Source organism: Garra rufa, chromosome 7 (genome assembly GCF_049309525.1).
Source record: "Garra rufa chromosome 7, GarRuf1.0, whole genome shotgun sequence".
NCBI classification, from domain to species: domain Eukaryota; kingdom Metazoa; phylum Chordata; class Actinopteri; order Cypriniformes; family Cyprinidae; genus Garra; species Garra rufa.
The window spans coordinates 31,281,908-31,301,507 of record NC_133367.1 but is presented as its reverse complement, the minus strand read 5'-3'; the positions used below and the strand labels follow the sequence as shown (position 1 = coordinate 31,301,507).

At 35.7% G+C, this 19,600-nt stretch overlaps 2 protein-coding genes across 3 annotated transcripts in view; one reads left to right on the top strand and one right to left on the bottom strand.

Moving 5' to 3' along the window:
• Window positions 1-612: 612 nt before the first annotated feature.
• On the top strand, window positions 613-11,454 carry LOC141338524 (hepatoma-derived growth factor-related protein 2-like). 2 transcript variants are annotated; one of them, XM_073844095.1, is made up of 16 exons: window positions 613-819; window positions 1,387-1,463; window positions 1,950-2,088; window positions 2,174-2,356; window positions 4,804-4,926; window positions 5,570-5,638; window positions 5,721-5,916; window positions 6,108-6,192; window positions 6,550-6,853; window positions 6,941-7,065; window positions 7,724-7,791; window positions 7,890-7,960; window positions 8,956-9,057; window positions 9,977-10,130; window positions 10,218-10,341; window positions 10,554-11,454. In XM_073844095.1, exons 1-16 carry the CDS (start codon window positions 748-750, stop codon window positions 10,687-10,689), a joined length of 2,028 nt encoding a protein of 675 aa, XP_073700196.1. In that variant the 5' UTR covers window positions 613-747; the 3' UTR covers window positions 10,690-11,454. The 2 variants fall into 2 exon arrangements, with proteins under 2 accessions (XP_073700196.1, XP_073700194.1); XM_073844093.1 differs by having other exon boundaries at window positions 5,718-5,916.
• A 7,845-nt stretch (window positions 11,455-19,299) lies between these two features.
• Window positions 19,300-19,600, bottom strand: part of LOC141338107 (AP-3 complex subunit delta-1-like) — a 43,194-nt gene continuing 42,893 nt past the window's right edge. Inside the window, exon 28 of the mRNA XM_073843668.1 lies at window positions 19,300-19,396. Coding sequence (XP_073699769.1) covers window positions 19,300-19,396 — 97 coding nt within the window. The remainder of the gene's footprint in view (window positions 19,397-19,600) is intronic.

Sequence of the window (19,600 nt, the reverse complement as noted above, 5' to 3'; positions counted from 1 at the left end):
AGTAATTAAAATAATAATAATAATAAATTCATTCATTCGTTCATTCATGTTTAATATTTTGTGTTGTTTTATTTCTTTGTATTATTTCATGTTTTTATTTTGTTTATTTATTTATTTATTTATTTATTTTAAGGGTGAATATATGCATTAAAAATGTAATTGTTTGTTTTTTTCCCTCACAAATATTTCTTCCTCAAAATGATTAAAATGGCCTTTAAGGAACCCGAATATGAATCAGAATCGATACGTTGTTTACGATTCTCATTCCTATTTTCAGTAGATTAATTAAAATAGTAAGTACATAAGACAAAGAACATACTTTAGATAAAAACAAAAAAACGTGTATTTAAAATGCATTTTAAATAGACTTTGAATAGACTCAAAGAAAAAAAAGTTTTAAATAATTTTTGCTCTAGCAAATTTTATTTTCAACACCGTCGTTTCACAATCAGGTCGGAGCGAATGTTAATATAATACTATTAAATTGAAGTCTTTAGCGGCGTACACATTGTACATTCTTATTGGTGCGCGTATAGGGTGGCAGCCCATTCCTCCAATCAGCGATCTCAAGAGAGGCGGGACTTCCGCTGACAAAAAATGGAATGAGCGGAAACCGCTGCAGAAACCAACCGCCTTTCCTCGCGTACTGTATCCGAACCAGGTCTCACTGTCTGTCGGCCTAAAAAAACGGACCGCGGACGAGCACAAGCGAGCAGAACGAGGAGCGGTGCATAGAGGGACGACAAGATGCCGCACAACTTCCGGCCCGGGGATCTTGTCTTTGCTAAAATGAAGGGATATCCCCACTGGCCGGCCCGGGTAAGAGCAGCGGGGCAGCCAGCGCACACACCCCCACCAGCCCCACTCTGACCAGCGTTGTGTTTTACGCAACAAATGCATTTATTTTTATTTTTTTTTATTATTTATTTATTTTTGCACAGACGAACTCGTTTTATAGATTACTTTAGAGTGTAAACATCTTAATTATGTGCTGGTTTCATATTATTACCATAGTAATGAATGTATGAGGCTAGCTGGCTTGCTAACTTGTTTGCTGTAAGCAGCAAAGGTCGCGTGTTCGCAAAGCCTTGTTTATTTTTTGTATTTTATAAATCTAGCTTTGCCTTTAGATGCATAATGGGATAAAATATGAATAACTACTGCGTTTAGTTATGAGATTTTTTATATTCCTTTAGCTCAGTAACTTGTAAAATACAATGAGGGGAGGCTGAGTTGTCATGTTTATACATGGAGATACTTTCTTCCACGTGATTTACTCTGTAAACTCACCTATTAATTTGCATTTATTTCTATACAGCTTTAAAATTTAAACTACTAAAGGTTTAAACAACATGTGATAACCTTATTTTAATATTTCTCTTGCAGATTGAAGATGTTGCAGAAGGGGCTGTCAAACCACCACCTAATAAAATCCCCATTTTTTTCTTCGGGACTCATGAAACGTAAGTATGCCTGGATTTTAGTAAGCAGCAGATTGTTAATTATGATAAATAGATGCATATTACTTGTAAGGAGTGAAGCCTTGCCTGTCAGAACTGTTATGGAGTAACAGGTGGCACTAGAAGAACCTTTTTAGACCATATTTGGTTTCCCTTTTTTAGTTTGAGGACTCTTTCGTATAGTAAAGTCACATCTTAAAGGGATAGTTCACCCAAAAATGAAAATGCTGGTATTAACTACTCACACTTAGACCTTCGTTCATCTTCAGAACACAAATTAAGATATTTTTAATGAAATATGAGAGCTTTCTGACCCTGCATAGACAGCAATGCAACTGAAACATTCAAGGCCTAGAAAGGTAGTGAGGACATAGATAAAATAGTCATGTGATGTGGTAATGTTATGAAGCTACGAGAACACTTTTTGTTCTTTATTTAACTTTATTCAACAATTTCTTCTCTCCCTTGTCAAATTTCCCATCCTTTTAGAGCATTCCTTGCACCCAAGGACCTTTTTGCGTATGAGAAGTACCAAGAGCGATATGGGAAGCCCAACAAAAGGAAAGGATTCAACGAAGGCTTGTGGGAAATCCAAAACAACCCTCATGCCTCCTATAGCACACCTGCAGTAAGTCTTTCTTTCTCTGTCATAATCATCTGTTGTTTCATGACAGCAAATGCTGATTTGTCACACCTTCCTTGCATTTGTTTAGCCTGCATCGTCATCAGACAGCGAGGACAACCCACCTGCGCCGGGAAGCGATGCGGAAGAGGAAGAAGAAGAGGAAGCGGTTGTGCCGAGGAAAGCTGAAACGGGAAGTGACGATTCTGACTCTGGAAGTGAGGATCAGGATCAAAGAAAGACGGCAGTGAAGCGGAAAGCTCCTGCTCCAAAGGTATCCATACACTACCCAAACAACCCAACATGAATGGTAGTTACGGAATTGGCTGTATATCTTCAGTCATCTCATTTGACAATTTTGTCTTTGTTCCTGCAGTCTTATGCGTTATACTTTCAGGTGCTCTGAATTTGTTTTCAAAGCTCTTAATGTCAGTTCTACTGACAGTTTAGTAGGTAGAAGAGTGTTAGAGGCTGTAGAGTCATTGGTGTAGTGCAAGTAGTTTTTATTTAAAGGGATAGTTCACCCGAAAATTCTGTCATTAATTAGTCATCCTCATGTCATTCCAAACCCGCAAGACCTTCGTTCATCTTCAGCGCATAAATGAAGATATTTTTGATGAACTCCGAGAGCTTTCTGACCCTGCATAGACAGCAATGCAACTGACGCATTCAAAGTCCAGAAAGGTAGTAAGGACTTTGTTAAAATAGTCAATGTGACATCAGTGGTTCAACCGGAATGTTATAAAGCTACAAGAATACTTTTTGTGTGCAAAGAAAACAATTTACAACTTTTTTCAGCCATTTCTTCTGCATCAGTCTTCAATGCATTTTCGTATGTTTTTTTCTTATTCTGCTCATGCACAGATCCTCAAGATGTCAAAACACCTCTCAAAATGCTTGCTACGAATGCGAAAACGCAAAAAAACTATTTTTATGATGGCCAAATTTTAGTTGGCAGTGTGTAAACATCGATCGTATTTATTTTTTAACATGTAAATATTTCGGGCGAAAATTTTAGACTATTTATGCAGTGACCTCTACTCATTGAAAGACTAATGTGGAAGAGCAGCATTTGATGAATAGATTCATCAGTTTTGTTTTCTTTGTACACAAAGTATTCTTGCAGTTTCATAAAATTAAGGTTGAACCACTGATGTCATGTGAAATATTTTAATTATGTCCTCACTGCCTTTCTGGACCTTGAACATGTCAGTTGTGTTGCTGTCTATGCAGGGTCAGAAAGCTCTCAGAAAATATCAAAATATATCTTTATTTGTGTTCCAAAGATGAATGAAGGTCTTAAGGGTGTGGAACGGAATGAGGGTGAGTAATTTGTAGGCAAACTATCAGTTTAGGTCTCATATGAACTACTTTTATGAAGCTTTTGTGTCCATTTTGAAGCTTGAAAGCTTCGTGTCAGTTCGATTCTTTCTGTAAAATGTAGAGCTGCCCCCTAATAGTCGACTAACCGTTAGTCGATGAGAAGAGGCTTGGATGAGCAAAATTTTAGTCGCAGAAAAAAAAAATTCATAGGATGTGCCAAAGTCATGCTGTCCATGACGGACAGATTGTTAATAGTTGTTTATAGCTTGTCATCTGAAAAATGTCAGTAGCAACAACTTTACACGGCCGCTCAATCTAATGTTAACCTAGAAAAATGTGTGCTATTGAAGTGTCTGTGCAGAGTGTGGAAGCTGGACAGATGGAGGTGACTGTGCGGTCACTTCCACTTGAAATACTCTGTCTTTTTTAATCATACTTATAAAAGTAATACATCTTTCGTATATGTAAAGACTCTATTTGTGTGCACTCACAATAACAACAAAACGTTGCACTTTTGTAATATAATAAAAGCAAACAGGATGCGTTTTCTGCCGTCTCTGTCTCTATAAACTTGAGTGCGAAACTGTGTATACTTGCCTTACAGACATGTAAAATATAGGCTGTCTACGAAGAGTGAAATATCTACTTTTAAATGAATCGACTCAAATAGAAAACAAATATTCTCAGATCACGTAATCATATGAAACACGTAGAAAGGCGCATCCACTACTGCTGTTTTTATCTGACACATTCATTAATATTATATCTGCCAGTGCACTGTGGTAAGCTTTTTTTGTGTGTGCGCTTGAGTGCTTATTAGGATATGTAGGCAATTAAAGGCTCATTATTATGATTTATATGTGACCCTGGACCACAAAACCAGTCATAAGTAGCACGGGTATATTTGTAGCAATAGCCAAAAATACATTGCAAATCATAGAGATATTAAGTGACGATCATGTTCCATGGAAATATAAATATCAAAACTTAATTTTTGATTAGTAATATGCATTGCTAAGAACTTCATTTGGACAACTTTGAAGGTTATTTTCTCAATATTTACATTTTTTTGCATCCTCAGATACCAGATTTTCAAATACTTGTATTTCGACCAAATATTGTCCTATCCTAACAAACCATACATCAATAGAAAGCTTATTTATTCAACTGTCCGTGATGTGTAAATCTCAATTTCAAAAAACTGACCCTTATGACTGGTTTTGTGGTCCAGTGTCACATATGGTCTATTAATAAACGTGCAACTAATAGTTGATTGATTAAATGATTAAAACGAATGACTACTAGTCGACCAGAAAAATCTTTAGTCAAGGGCAGCCCTAATAAAATGTATAATAAACGCATATGGGTAAAACTGCCTTTTTGTGTTAATCTTTGCAGCGGCCACCAGTAAAGAGAACACGGGCGTCATCCAGTGATCGAGATGGAGAGGAGAGTGGATCTCCCTCAGAACCCGAACCATCACCCAGCTCGGACTCTGACTCCGGAAAAAACAGTGACCAGGTATTCCCGTCTGGACTTGCTCAAACACCTCTTCATTATTACCAAAAAATGTGTAGTTAATTAAAAATGTATGAAAACTTTCCTGATAATTTACTCACCCCCATGTGATCCAAGATGTTCATGTCTTACTGTCTTCAGTCGCAAAGAAATTCATGTTTTTGAGGTAAACATTCCAGGATTTTTTTCAATATAGTGGACTTCAGTGTGGATTGACTTGGTTGAAGGTCCAAATTGCAGTTTCAGTGCAGTTTTAAAGGGCTCCACACGATCCCAGCCGAGGAATAAGGGTCTTATCTAGCGAAACGATCGCTTATTTATTTTTTTAAACAACATATATATATTTTAACCACAATTTTTTTTTTTTTTTTTTTTGAAAATGACTGATTGTTTTGCTCGATAAGACTCTTTATTCCTCGGCTGGGATCATGTAGAGCCCATTGAAACTGAATTTTGGACCTTCAACCCATTGATCACCTCCATTTAAGTCCACTATATTGAGAAAAATCCTGGAAAACATTAATTTCTTTTCGACTGAAGAAAGAAAGACATGAACATCTTGAATGACAAGGGAGTGAGTACATTACCAGGAAATATATTCTGGAAGTGAATGTCGTCTTTAATGAGTTACTAATGTGTTCTCTAGGACTTCACACCACAGAAAGAGACGGGAGGTCGAGGCGGCAAAAAGCCAGCTGGCAGAGGCAGGAGGAAGGTGAGACGACCTCATTGACATGTGGCCATCTATAATTACTTACATGTTTGATCTTACACTGTTTTCTGTATCATCTTAGAAGGCATCTTCTGGTTCCGATTCAGAATCGGGCTCCCAGTCAGATCAGAAAGCCGCCAGGAGTGATTCAGAAGATGAGAAGCCCCGGCCGGCCGTCTCCGGATCCGAATCGCAGTCCGGATCCAAATCTGACTCTGATTCAGAACCTCCTCCTCCTCCTCCTCCACCTGCAAGGAAAGGCCCACAAGCGCGCAAGAAAGGTGAGAACGTGCGCTTTGCAACGTGAAGCCAGCACATATTATAATTAGTTTTAACGCTTGAGTAGTTCCGTTGAATAGCGAGCACAGCGGATGGAAACTTTACCTGAGACAGTTGTCCTCAGATATCAGGAATCCTAGACAAGCACATCAGAATACTAAAGGACACTTTTCATTTTGCGTCATTTTCCAAGCGGAGAAACCTCCTCCAAAGCCACGGGGAAGGAAAAGCAAACCAGCTCCAGAAAGAGCTCCTTCCTCTTCATCAGACAGCGATAGGTGAGTTTTGGTTTTTTAGATAAACATTTAGACTAATAGTATTTCCTTTCCATTAAAAGTCAGTTAAAGTGATCAGAGTCACCTAAAAATGATAATTACCCATCCTAGGTGTATATGACTTTCTTCTTTCAGACGAATGCAATTGGAGTTATATTAAAAAATGTCCTGGCTCTTGCAAGCTTTATAATGGCAGTGAATGGTTGTTGATAGTCCAATAAAGTGCATATATCCATCATAACAGTTTATAAAGCATTAAATGTGGATCATTTTCTTTTTTAATATAACTCTGAATGTAATCATCTGAAAGATGATTGGTGAACACATGGATGATTGTTTGAGTTTGAATTTTATATAAAGCGACAGCGATACAGATCGTGTCAGCGAGTGGAAGAAGAGAGACGAAGAACGGCGGAAGGAACTGGAGGAACGGCGGAAGAAAGAGGAGGCCGAAGAGCTCCGTCGGCTCCGGGAGCGAGAGAAAGAAGAAGAAGAGAAAAGGAAAAAGGATAAAGAGGACAAAGCCAAGAGAGGAAGCAGCAGTGGTAGCAGCAGCAGCAGCTCGGACGATGAAGTGGAAGATCACCCTCTCAAAAAATCCAAGAAACCTCCGCCTCCTCCCATCCCAGCACCGTCAGATTCCGACTCGCCATCACCTACAGAGGCCAGTCACCAGATTTTTTCCCCCAAACTCTTTCTACTAGTGTAATTTTTCAAAATGTTAACTGGGTTTTGGTTGTTTCTTCTATAGGTGAAAAAATCCGCCAAACGTCAAGACAGCCAGAAAGGGCGGCAGAAGAAGGAGGTGAAAGACAAAAAAGAGAAGAGGATCAAAGAAAAGAAGCCACAGAGATCAGAGGAGAAACACAAAACAAGGCATGTATTTTGGGATTATTAATATGTGACCTTGAACCACAAAACCAGTCTTAAGTAGCACGGGTATATTCGTAGCAATAGGCAAAAATAAATTGTATGGGTTAAAATAACAGCTTTTCTTTTATGCAAAAAATCATTAGGATATTAAGGAAAGATCACGCTCCATGAAGATATTTCGGAAATGACCTAGCGTAAATATATCAAAACTTCATGTTTGATTAGTAATCTGCATTGCCAAGAACTTTATTTGGACAACTTTAAAGGTGATTTACTCAATAAATCAGATTTTGTTTTGCACCCTCAGATTCCAGATTTTTAAGTAGTTGTATCTCTGCCAAATATTGTGCGATCCTAACAAACCATGCATCAATGGAAACTTATTTATTCAGCTTTCAGATTATGACTTTTACCCTTATGACTGGTTTTGTGATCCAGGGTCAGATATTCTGAATCGGCTTTGATTTGATATTTTTAGTGTTAGTCATTTTATGTGCTTTTGTCACTTTTATTAGTTTTATTAGCTTTAATTTACTTTTATTTTTCATAGTTGTGTGTATATAGTTTATATATTCCATTTTTTTTTTTTTTTTTTTAATAATTGTTTAGTTGTAGGTAACTGTAATAACCTTGACAATGTCAACACTTTTCCCCCCACAAGGTCTAAGCCAGAGAAGCCGAAACGGAGGTCGGTGCGTCCACCTGAGAAGAAAGTCGAGAAGAAAAAAGGTCACATGAAACGCGTTCTCATGCCTGTTCAGTTCTTCGAGTCATTTTACGGTCAGTCAAACTTTAACTCTTGTTTCTGCTGCCCTGTATATATTCAGAACCCTCACCTGAAGAGAAACTACAGAAGCTCCACACAGACATCAAGTATGCACTGAAGGTTGACAACCCAGTAAGTAGTAACATCACCAGAAACCTACCCATGTGTCACACATAAAAGCCATTAAAATGAAACATTACTCTACCAATTTTACAGTGAAGTCTAGTATTCAAAGAAGCAATGAGTGTGTTCAGATTTACCTAGGATGACTGATTCATTGAATTAGTGGATTCAAACCAGTTTTAGTTCATACCGTTTATGTGAATCACTCCAGTAAGAAATTAGTATTATTATTATTATTTTATTTCACTTTATACAAAAAAAAAAAAAAAAAATTTATTCAGACACATTTCTCACATTATGACAGTTTATTTGCTATAGTTTAGAAAATGGTATTAAAATATGACGATCTCAGAGTTCAACTGTGTCTCAGATTCATTTTAGCTTAATTTCTTGTCATTTTATGTTGATATTTATTTTCAGTGATTATAGTGGGCAACATTTCTAATTTTCACGTAGCGTTTCATCTAATATTTAAATTTTATTTTTGTTCAGCTGTATTTCAATTAACAAAGTTAATTGACACTTCGCAGACAACTTGATTGACAGGTGACCACAAGACAAGAAGCCTCACATGACTTCTACACTTTCAAAATGCTTTTAAATTCAGTCTATAGACCTTTTTCTTGAGTAAACGATGAGTGCTGCCATTACGAATTCTAACGACTGATTGAATGCTTTTCTGTTCCGGTCTCCATAGGAACCCATTCAAATAGCGTCCATCTGTTTTGAATTGAGCTAACATCTACACTCATTAAAGTGAGGCACTGACAAATGATGGTCATTGCCAAGTGATGGCGCTTTGGAGCCATGTGCTATTTAAAAAAATTAATAGGTTTAACATTAGCTTATTAGCTCGGAATATACCCTAATTTGACTAGAAACAATGGAGACCGGAAATGCACAGCATTCTTTCAGTTAAGAGTCGGACTTACTTCCGTGTTCAGGAAAATTGCTTTGTGTGAATCCCCTGATATCATTCTTTGTCTTCTACTTCCTTTCTGTAGGACATTGAGAAGTGTCTGCAGGCCTTGGAGGAGCTCAGCGCGGTACAAGTAACTACTCAAATCCTGCAGAAGAATGCAGATGTTATTGCCACACTCAAAAAGGTACAAGCATGTAAAAATCTGAGAATGACATGTCCATTTGCAATCTATTAGGTGTATATGACTTTCTACTTTCAGACTAATACAATTGGAGTTAAAAAAATGTTCTGGCTCTTCCGAGCTTTATAATGGCAGTGAATGGGTGTTGAGATTTCAAAGCTCAAAAAAGTTCATCCATCCATCATAAAAAGTATTCCACACTGCTCCAGGGGGTTAATAAAAGCGTTTTGAAGCAAATTGATGCATTTGACTAAGAAAAATAACCATATTCTTAAATTAAAAACCATGATCTCTAGTTTCAGGTAACTGTCGTACACGTTCACGAGTGAGTGGCGTTCCAGCAGATGGCGTCAAATGTAGGCGAATGTGGTAAAAAAAACACGAAAGCACAGAGAAGAGAACAAAAAAAATACCGGTCACATTTTAAAAGTACAAAACGAGGATTTAAAAAGAAAAATGCCAGAGTATTTCAATATAAGCCAAGAGGAGACTGGTTTTCCTTTGCTGTAAACAAAACTTGGCTAGAGATTACGGTTTATAAAGTTGTAAATCTGAATATTTTTCTTACAAAAATGCATCGATTCCCTTCAGAAGGCCTTTATTAACCCTTTGGAGCTGTGTGGGGCACTTTTTATGATGGATGGATGCACTTTTTTGGACTTCAGGATCTCAACAGCAATTCACTGCCATTATAAAGCTTAGAAGGGACAGGACATTTTTAATATACCTCCGATTGCTTTTGTCTGAAAGAAGAAAATCATATACACCTAGGATGTTTTCATGGCGAGTAAATTATGTGGCAATTTTTATTTTTAAGTGAACTGTCCCTTTAATTTTCAAGTAAAACCATGTATTCAACAAGAAAAAATATATATTTGAACTTTTTGCCTTTATTTAATTGTAACCGTATTTTGTCTTTTAGATTCGCCGGTACAAAGCGAGCAATGCAGTTATGGAGAAGGCCAGTGCAGTCTACAATAAACTCAAGCTCCAGTTCATTGGCAAGATTGACTCCGGTAAACCAAAACCGGATGAAAAGAACCAAGAAACCAATGAGCAAGATGCACAAAACACAGGTAAACCTTCGAATTAGTGAAAATGTTTTCACATTTAGTAACCAAACGAGTTTTAAAACTTGCTTGTACTTTGTGTCTTCCATCCAGACGACTCCAAACCAGTGAACGGAGAATCAGAAAGTGAGAAAAAAGACGTTTCCGAATCCGAAAGCAACCCCAAACCCACAGACCAAGAGAAAGAGGATGAGAACAAATCCCCGAATGGCGTCAGGTAAAAAACGGCCGCCTTTTCTTCTGTTTTCCTTAAAAGAAACCGATCATTTACTCACCCCCTTGTCATCCAAGATTTGTATCTTTCATTCTTCAGTCGTACAGAAATAGTTTTTCGAGGAAAACATTTCAGCATTTCTCTCCATATAGTGGACTTCTATGGTGGCCTTCCAAGATGCAGCTTCAATGATTGATTTTGTCGTTGTCTTTCAGGTCCAATCCAGATGACCCGACAGAGGAGCAAACACTCACAGCTGACTCCACAGAGGCCAATCCTACAGAAGACACAGACGTAAAAGAAGAGGAGGACAGCAGAGAGCAGGACGAGCAAATGTCTTCTGAGAGCTGAACGTTTCCTGTTACGCTCACAAACACACTTTGGCTTCCTTCATTCATTCATTTGTGTTACTTTTTGTCTGCCCACCTTTGTGACCTACATGAGTTTTTCGTGTTGTACATAAAACGTGAACATTCTTAGCACTTTTGAATCGGGACGTCATGAGCGCCTTAATCTAAATGTTCGATGTGGATGATTCTGCACTACCCACGTATGGTCAATCGAGGGCGAACGTTTGATTTCTGAACCACGTTGACGTCTACGAAGAGAAACACCGAAGCAAAGACGTATTTGGAGACTGTGCTTGTATCGTGTAGCCGCTTTTTATGAGTAAAACCTTTTTTCCTTTTGTTTTTTATGAAAAAAAAAAAATAAGGAAAATGTAAAAAAAAAAAAAAAAAAAGAGAGAGAAAGAATGCAGTTTGGTTTTGTGTTGATTGACCCACTAAGCCATACAGCGAGAGATCATGAAGTTTCGTCATCATTATTACGCCACAAATCTCCATCTGATCTGTCTGGTATGGATTTCAGTAACCTTTGATGTCTATGGACTTCCACTAAACTCTGTAGACGTACCGTTTGTTGTCCGTTGTTTGGTCTTCTAATAATAATGACTTACATCTGCATAGGTTGACCCAATAATGCTATTCTTTTCTTGGATGTCATAACACATGCTTATCATGCTTATTATAAAACATGTTTCTAGTGCTATGTAACTTGGTCGGAGCTTTTTTTAGTATCCGTGAAGGATTGAATAAAAATTCCGCATGATGGCCACTATTTTGAATCTTTTTATAGAAGGACCATGTATTATTCTCTGGATACGACTCTAATATACTGCCTAGTATGTACTACAAAGCATAAACTGTATGTTTTAGTAGTAGTAGTTGGTGTAGTATAGTATATTCTGTTCTAAAACACATTATTACTATTAAAAAATGCTTAAGTGTAATTTATATCATTGATCATTTATGTTATAAAGATTTATATCATTATATTTATAATCATTTGTCATGTAAATAATGTGAGTTATGTAAAACATCAGCTCAGTAACATTGTAATTATTGAATTTATATTATACAACATTTTAGTTACTTCTATCCACCTTATTCTTCAACGTAGAAAGTAAGCCTATGGGCGAGACCTCCGGTTCATTATCCGCTATAGGAAAAAAATGAGAAGAGTAACAACGTAAACGGTAAAACTGCACTACAAACAAGTGTTCATAATTAAGATAATGCATTAAAATAAAATGTTAAGGCACCAATTTGCCAAAATGACCGTTTTTTTTACAGCTGAAAGTAGCTGGAGGCATAAAATGTACAAATGGCCGCTTCCACGTTTATGTGAAAAATAAACGCAGGAATCATCGACGCGTTCGGTTGTACGCTGACGTCCCTCGAACGCGAACCCCAAGGGGCGCGTCGCGTTCGCTTGCAGTGTAGACAGATTTATTTAAATTAACCAATTTATTTTATTTAAAGAAGAGATAATTTTATGTTGTTAAAACACTGCCTTTCAGTATAAAATCTCCAGAAAATAAGGTTTAGTTGATTAAAATTCTTTATTTATCCAATATGAAACTGTAATGTGCGAAACCAATAAGCACGTTCTTCACAACATCAAAAAGGAAAATGTTTAAGCATTTCGAACATCTGAATCAAACGCTTTTCGATTCACATATTTGAATCAAACTTTTTTGGGAATCATTTACGTTTTTGAACACTTCCAATCCGAGTACAAACATTTGAACGGAATATTGTGTGCATCATAGGTGCATTTGAATGTTTGAATTGAACATTTATTGGCATTAGGAACACATTCGAACAGTATATATATAATTTATATTCTATAAGTGTTATATATTAGGGAATTTATGTAAGTGTTCGAACATTTTGGGCATCACCAATGCATCTAAACATTAAACATGTTTGAAAACCGGAACTGAGCATCATACGCACATTGGAAAGTTCAAAACTAAGGCTTAGTTTAAATGTTGGCCTTGGATATTTTGTGTTCTATAAATATTCGGCCATTTCAACCAACAATTTTGGCCATGTAGTTGCTGGAACGTTTTAACTTGGAACTTATCAGCATTACAGGTGCATTCCAAACTTTTTACAGTCTTTGATTGGAACAGTCCAATCGAATATCGTGATAGTATTCGAACATTGGATTCAAACATGTTTGAGCATTGCATCCATCATCATGCACGTTAAAATCTTCGAATCGAACATAGGCGATCTAATGTTGTCAGAACGCCTTTATGATGAGCAAACAATGCTGGCTAGATAGCCATTTTAAGCATTTAAATGTAAATACTGGGCTATTTAATCTTTTTTTTTTTATTATTCAGATAGTATTTTATATTGTTAAAACACTGATTGATTTAACATCATATCTCTAGAAAATAAGATTTAGTTGATTATGATTTATTTATGCAATATTAAACTATCTGTAAACCCAATAAGCACATTCTCCACAGCATAAAACTGTGAATAGTGGGTAAACTGCTTTTTTTTTTAAATTCAGATAGTATTTTATATTGTTGAAACACTGCCTGATTTAACATAATATCTGCATAAAATAAGGTTTATTTATCCAATATAAAACTGTAATTTGTGAAACCATTAAGCACGTTCTCTACAACATTGAAAAAGAAAATGTTTTTTAATTTAATTTTAATTGTATTATAAAAGTATTTTATATTGTAATTGAACATAATATCTCCAGAAAGTATTTATCCAGTATGAAACTGTGATCTGTGAAGCACATTCTCCACAACATTAGAAAAGTAGAATGTTTAAACATTTAAATACTGGGTTATTTGCTCATTTTTTAATTCAGATACTATTTTATATTGTTAAAACACGTCCTGATTTAACATAATATATCCAGAAAGTAAGGTTTTGTTGATTAGAATTATTTATGTATCCAATATGAAACTAATCTGTGGAACCAATATGTTCTCCACAATATCAAAAAGGAAAATGTTTAAGTATTTAAATGTAAATACTGGGTTATTTGATATTTTTCAAATTCGGATACTATTTTATATTGTTAAAACACAGCCTGATTTAACATAATATCTCCTTAAAGTCAGGTTTAGTTGATTATAATTATTTATTTATCTAATGAAACTAATTTGTGAAACCAGTATTTTCTCCACAATGTCAAAAAGGAAAATGTTTAAGTATTTAAATATAAATACAGGGTTATTTGCTATTTTTTTTAATTCAGATACTATTTTATATTGACTAAACACTGACTGATTGAGCATAATATATTCAGAAAGTAAGGTTTTGTTAATTATAGTTATTTTTCTATCCAATATGAAACTAATTTGTGAAACCGGTATGTTCTCCACAATATCAAAAAGGAAAATGTTTAAGTATTTAAATGTAAATACTGGGTTATTTGATTTTTTTTTTAATTCAGATATATTTTATATTGTTAAAACACGGTCTGATTTAACATAATATCTCCTTAAAGTAAGCTTTAGTTGATTATAATTATTTATCCAATATGATAAGACGTGAACGTCCGAAACGCGTCACGCAGAGAAGCGTCCAGTGCGTCGCGTCGCGCGTTTGCAGTGTGTGGATGGGTTTGCCAGTCAGGTGATCGGTCCGCCATTTTGTCAGCCATTTCCTACACTGGTCCGCTGCAGCTCAGCACTTACAGAAAGAGCGAAACCCCTCCTGCACAGGCCGCTGTTCGGGACTGAATGAGAGACTAGCGCTCTAGCGGGCCGGTCACTACTCACACAAATCCCGTGTTTGCGGTTCGGTCCGGTAGGACGGGAGGGAAATCATCATGGCTCTGAAAATCGTGAAGGGAAGCATCGATCGGATGTTCGATAAAAACCTGCAGGATTTAGTACGTGGCATTAGGAACCATAAAGATGATGAGGTGAGACACCTTTAACCATTTATTTCCATTTGTGTGCTTTAAATCAGAATTGGATGTTTGTGTTAAACGCAGCTGGTAGAAATGAATCAAGCTGATCTCGTGTCAGTGATCTTAAATCACCTGATTTCAGGTGAGCTAACCGGCCATAACATGACAAATGTGGCTAGATAACAAACGACTGTTTTTTAAAGACATTAAATTATTATTTCAATGATTTTATAACGCAGGTGGACAGCTGTTAGTCTTGTTAGAACAGTCTGTCATCGTTTTGTTTATCATGGATGAGGCCAGTTAGCATTGCTAACGGTCTAGAGACTTATATAAATACATTCTGCAAAATAAATACAGATTTTAATCCATCCTGTTTTTGACACGCTTTATTATGAATATTATAAACAGACTGGGTGCTCTAAACAACAGATGTTAATTCAAAATAGCTGGCCTTACTTATGTGTGTCATGGGATTGGCTGTGTCTCAACACCTAGTGAGCTGCCTATCTAGACAGCATTTTCTGAGCATCATAGGAGCTTTCGACAAGGTTCGAACGCCCATCTGATGTAATTTACAATTCGAAGATTTAAACATGCATTATGCTCAAAAATCTCTGATTCGAATGTTTGAATACTGTTGATATTCGATTCAGCTATTCGAACGCACCCATAAATGCCGAAAAATATCTAGTTTAAACGTTCCAGAGCAACTACAGTGACCAAAATGTTGTTTAAAATGGCTGAATATTTCTGTTATACAAATACAAAATATTCAGGGCAAACATTAGAACGTGCATTCAATCTTTGATTATTGACAGATTCGATTCGACTGTTCGAACGGACTCGTAATGCCGATAAATGTCTAGTTTAAATGTTGTAGAGCGGCTACAGTGACCAAAATGTTGTTTAAAATGGCTGAATATTTCTATTAAATACAAAATATTCAGGGCGGACATTCGAACGCGCATTATACTCAATCTTTGATTCGAATGTTCGAATACTATGTTGTTGATGAATACTTGATTCAACTGTTCGAACGCACCCATAATGCCAATGAATTTCTATTTTAAACCTTCCAGAGCCACTACAATGACCAAAATGTTGGTTACATTTTAAAATGGCTGAATATTTATATTAAATGCAAAATATTTAGGGTGAACATATGAACGCGCGTTATACTCAATCTTTGATGTGAATGTTGGAATATTACGTTGCTCATGAATATTCAATTCGACTATTCGAACACACCCGTAACTCAATAAATTTCTAGTTTAAATCTTCCAGGGCAACTACGGTGACCAAAATGTTGTTTAAAATGGTAGAATATTTATTTTAAATACAAAATACTCAGGGTGAACATTTGAACGCGCATTATACTCAATCTTTGAATCGAATGTTTGAATACGACGTTGATGACGATTATTCGATTCAATTATTCGAACACAGCTGTAATGCTGATCAATTTCTATTTTAAACATTCCAGTGCAACTACAATGATCAAAATGTTGGTTACATTTTAAAATGGCTGAATATTTATATTAAATGCAAAATAATTAGGGTGAACATTTGAACGCGCGTTATACTCAATCTTTGATTTGAATGTTCGAATACTACTTTGTTGACAGATATTCAACTGTTCGAACACACCCGTAATGCTGATAATTTTCTACATTTAAACATTTCAGAGCAACTATAATGACCAAAATGTTGGTTAAATTTTGAAATGGCAGAATATTTATATTAAATATAAAATATCTAGGGTGAACATTTGATTATTATACATTTGAAGAACATTTGAAGCATTATACTAAATCTTTGATTTGAATGTTCAAATACTACGTTGTTGACGAATATTCAATTCAACTATTCGAACGCACCCATAATGCCAATAAATTTCTAGTTTAAACATTCCAGAGCCACTACAATGACCAAAATGATGTTTAAAATAGCAGAATATTTATATTAAATACAAAATATTCAGGGTCAACATTTGAACTTGCATTATACTCAATCTTTGATTTGAATGTTCGAATACTACATTGTTGTCGAATATTCGATTTGACTATTCGAACACACCCATAAACTCAATAAGTTTATATTTTAAACATTCCAGAGCCACTAAAATGACCAAAATGTTGTTTAAAATGGCTGAATATTTATATTAAATACAAAATATTTAGGGCGAACATTTGAATGCGCATTATACTCAATCTTTGATTTGAATGTTCGAATACTACGTTGTTGACGGATATTCGATTCGACTGTTCAAATGCACCCATAATGCCGATAAATTACTAGTTTAAATGTTTCAGAGCAACGAAATGGCCAAAATGTTGGTTAAAATGGCAGAATATTTATATTAAATACAAAATATTCTGGGTGAACATTTGAACGTGCGTTATAGTCAGTCTTTGATTCGAATGTTCAAACGCACCCATAATGCTGATAAATTTCTAGTTTAAACGTTCTAGAGCAACTACAATGACCAAAATGTTGTTTAAAATGGCTGAAAAATTGTTAATTACAAAATATTTAGGGCGAACATTTGAACATACGTTATAGTCAATCTTTGATGTGACTGTTCGAATACTATGTTGTTGACAGATATTCGATTTGACTGTTCGAACGCACCCGTAATGCAGATACATTTCTATGTTAAATTTTCCAGAGCAACTACAATGACCAAAATGTTGTTTAAAATGGCTGAAAAATTGTTAATCACAAAATATTTAGGGCGAACATTTGAACATGCGTTATAGTCAATCTTTGATTCGAATGTTCGAATACTATGTTGTTGATGAATACTTAATTCAACTGTTCGAACGCACCCATAATGCCAATAAATTTCTAGTTTAAATGTTCCAAAGCCACTACGGTGACCAAAAAGTTGTTTAACATGGCTGAATATTTATATTAAATACAAAATATTCAGGGTGAACATTTGAACGCACATTATACTCAATCTTTGATTCGATGTTCGAATACTACGTTGTTGTTGAATATTCGATTTGACTATTCGAACACACCCATAAACTCAATAAATTTCTAGTTTAAACATTCCAGAGCAACTACAATGACCAAAATGTTGTTTAAAATGGCAGGATATTTCTATTAAATACGAAATTTTCAGGGCGAACATTTGAGCGTGCATTATACTTAATCTTTGACTTGAATGTTCAAATACTATATTGTTGACGAATATTCGATTCAACTATTCGAACGAACCCATAATGCTGATAAATTTCTAGTTGAAACATTCCAGAGCAACTACAGTGACCAAAATGATGTTTAAAATGACTGAATATTTATATTAAATACAAAATATTCAGGGTCAACATTTGAACTCGCATTATACTCAATCTTTGATTTAATTGTTCGAATACTATGTTGTAGACGAATATTCGCTTCGACTGTTTGAACGAAGCCGTAATGCTGATAAATTTCTAGTTTAAACATTCCAGAGCCACTACAATGACGAAAATGTTGTTTAAAATGGCTGAATATTTCTAGTAAATAAAAAATATTCAGGGCGAACATTTGAACGTACATTACACTCAGTTGTTGATGAATATTCGATTTGATTATTCGAATGCACCCGTAATGGCAATTAATTTTTAATTCAAACATTCCAGAGCAACTACAGTGACCAAAATGATGTTTAAAATGGCTGAATATTTATATTAAATAAAAAATATTCAGGGCAAACATTTGAACGTGGATCATACTCAATCTTTGATTCGAATGTTCGAATACTACGTTGTTGACGGATATTCGTTTTGACTGTTCGAAGGCACCTGTAATGCTGATAAAATTCTAGTTTAGATGTTCCAGAGCAACTACAGTGAGCAAAATACAAAATATTTAGAGTGAACATTTGAACTTGTGTTCGTTTTGAACGTTCTAATATTCTTATGTTGCTCAGTTTGAGTCTTCAAAAACATTTGAATGTTTAGATGCATCTATGATGCCCAAAATGTTTGAACTTTTATATAAATCCCAAAAACATTTAATTGCATAAAGACGCGTTCAGTAATGTTGAAAATTCGAATGAACTCATAATGCCAACAGATTCGACTGTTCCAATGTGTTCGTAACACCAATAAATGTTCAATTCAAACATTCAAATGCACTTACAATGCACAAAATGTTCCGTTCAAATCTTTGAACTTGATTCGAAGTGTTCAAACACGTAAATGATTTCCAAAAACGTTCGATTCAAATATGTGAATTGAAAATCCTCTGATTCATGTGTTTTCGAATCACCTCTGTGGCACCCAGAAATGTTGTCTAGGTAGGCAACTAACTAGTTAAATAAGACACACCCTTTGTCTTGGCTGTGAAATCTCAACTGTCAGTTTGACCACAGCATCAGGGATTGTTTTGTGGTTGAAATAATGATGAAATGGTGAATAAAATCTGCAAACATTTGTAGGCCTCAGTCTGTCTGGTTACCTATAATGACAAGGCTGAATTTGCTCTTCCAATATGCTCCATCCTGGCCCCTCCCTTTGAAAAAGGGAACAAGATTCTGTGACAGTGAGCGTTTATAATCGCAAACAGGGTTTCCCCGCTTTATGGCATCACAATTCTGTTCCTTTTTTAGGAGATTGAGATTCGTATTGATTTTAGTCACCCGGTTGCCCTTCCTGCAGACAGCAGGTCGGTGATTTACGTGTTATGAAATGCAATAAACCTAGTGAACACTGAATAACGCTGATGTTAAGTGTTTCTGATGTGGCTTAGCCGGTAAACATGTCGGTTTGACGCAGGGTGGACCTTCTTTGGATGGCCGGCGTTGTCCGATGTGGCCTTGAGTCTGTGGCACAAAACACAGCATTGTGATCGCATCTATAAAAAGAAAACCGCTCTCTTTATATTGGCTATTTAATTATTCATGCCTGTTTTCTGTCTTTTTTACATGTATGTTCCCTGAAGTTACTTACACGACTGTTAAATGTGATCTTTAATGATCCTAAAATTAATGTATTTTTTTCATACTGTACTTTATGAAGTTGTGATG

Bases quoted from the DNA above. Each gene is read 5' to 3' on its own strand.
- LOC141338524 (XM_073844093.1), top strand. From the start codon at position 748: ATGCCGCACAACTTCCGGCCCGGGGATCTTGTCTTTGCTAAAATGAAG. The intron at 820-1,386 runs GTAAGAGCAGCG...TTTCTCTTGCAG, and splicing joins ATCCCCACTGGCCGGCCCGG to ATTGAAGATGTTGCAGAAGG. The intron at 4,927-5,569 runs GTATTCCCGTCT...TGTGTTCTCTAG, and splicing joins CCGGAAAAAACAGTGACCAG to GACTTCACACCACAGAAAGA.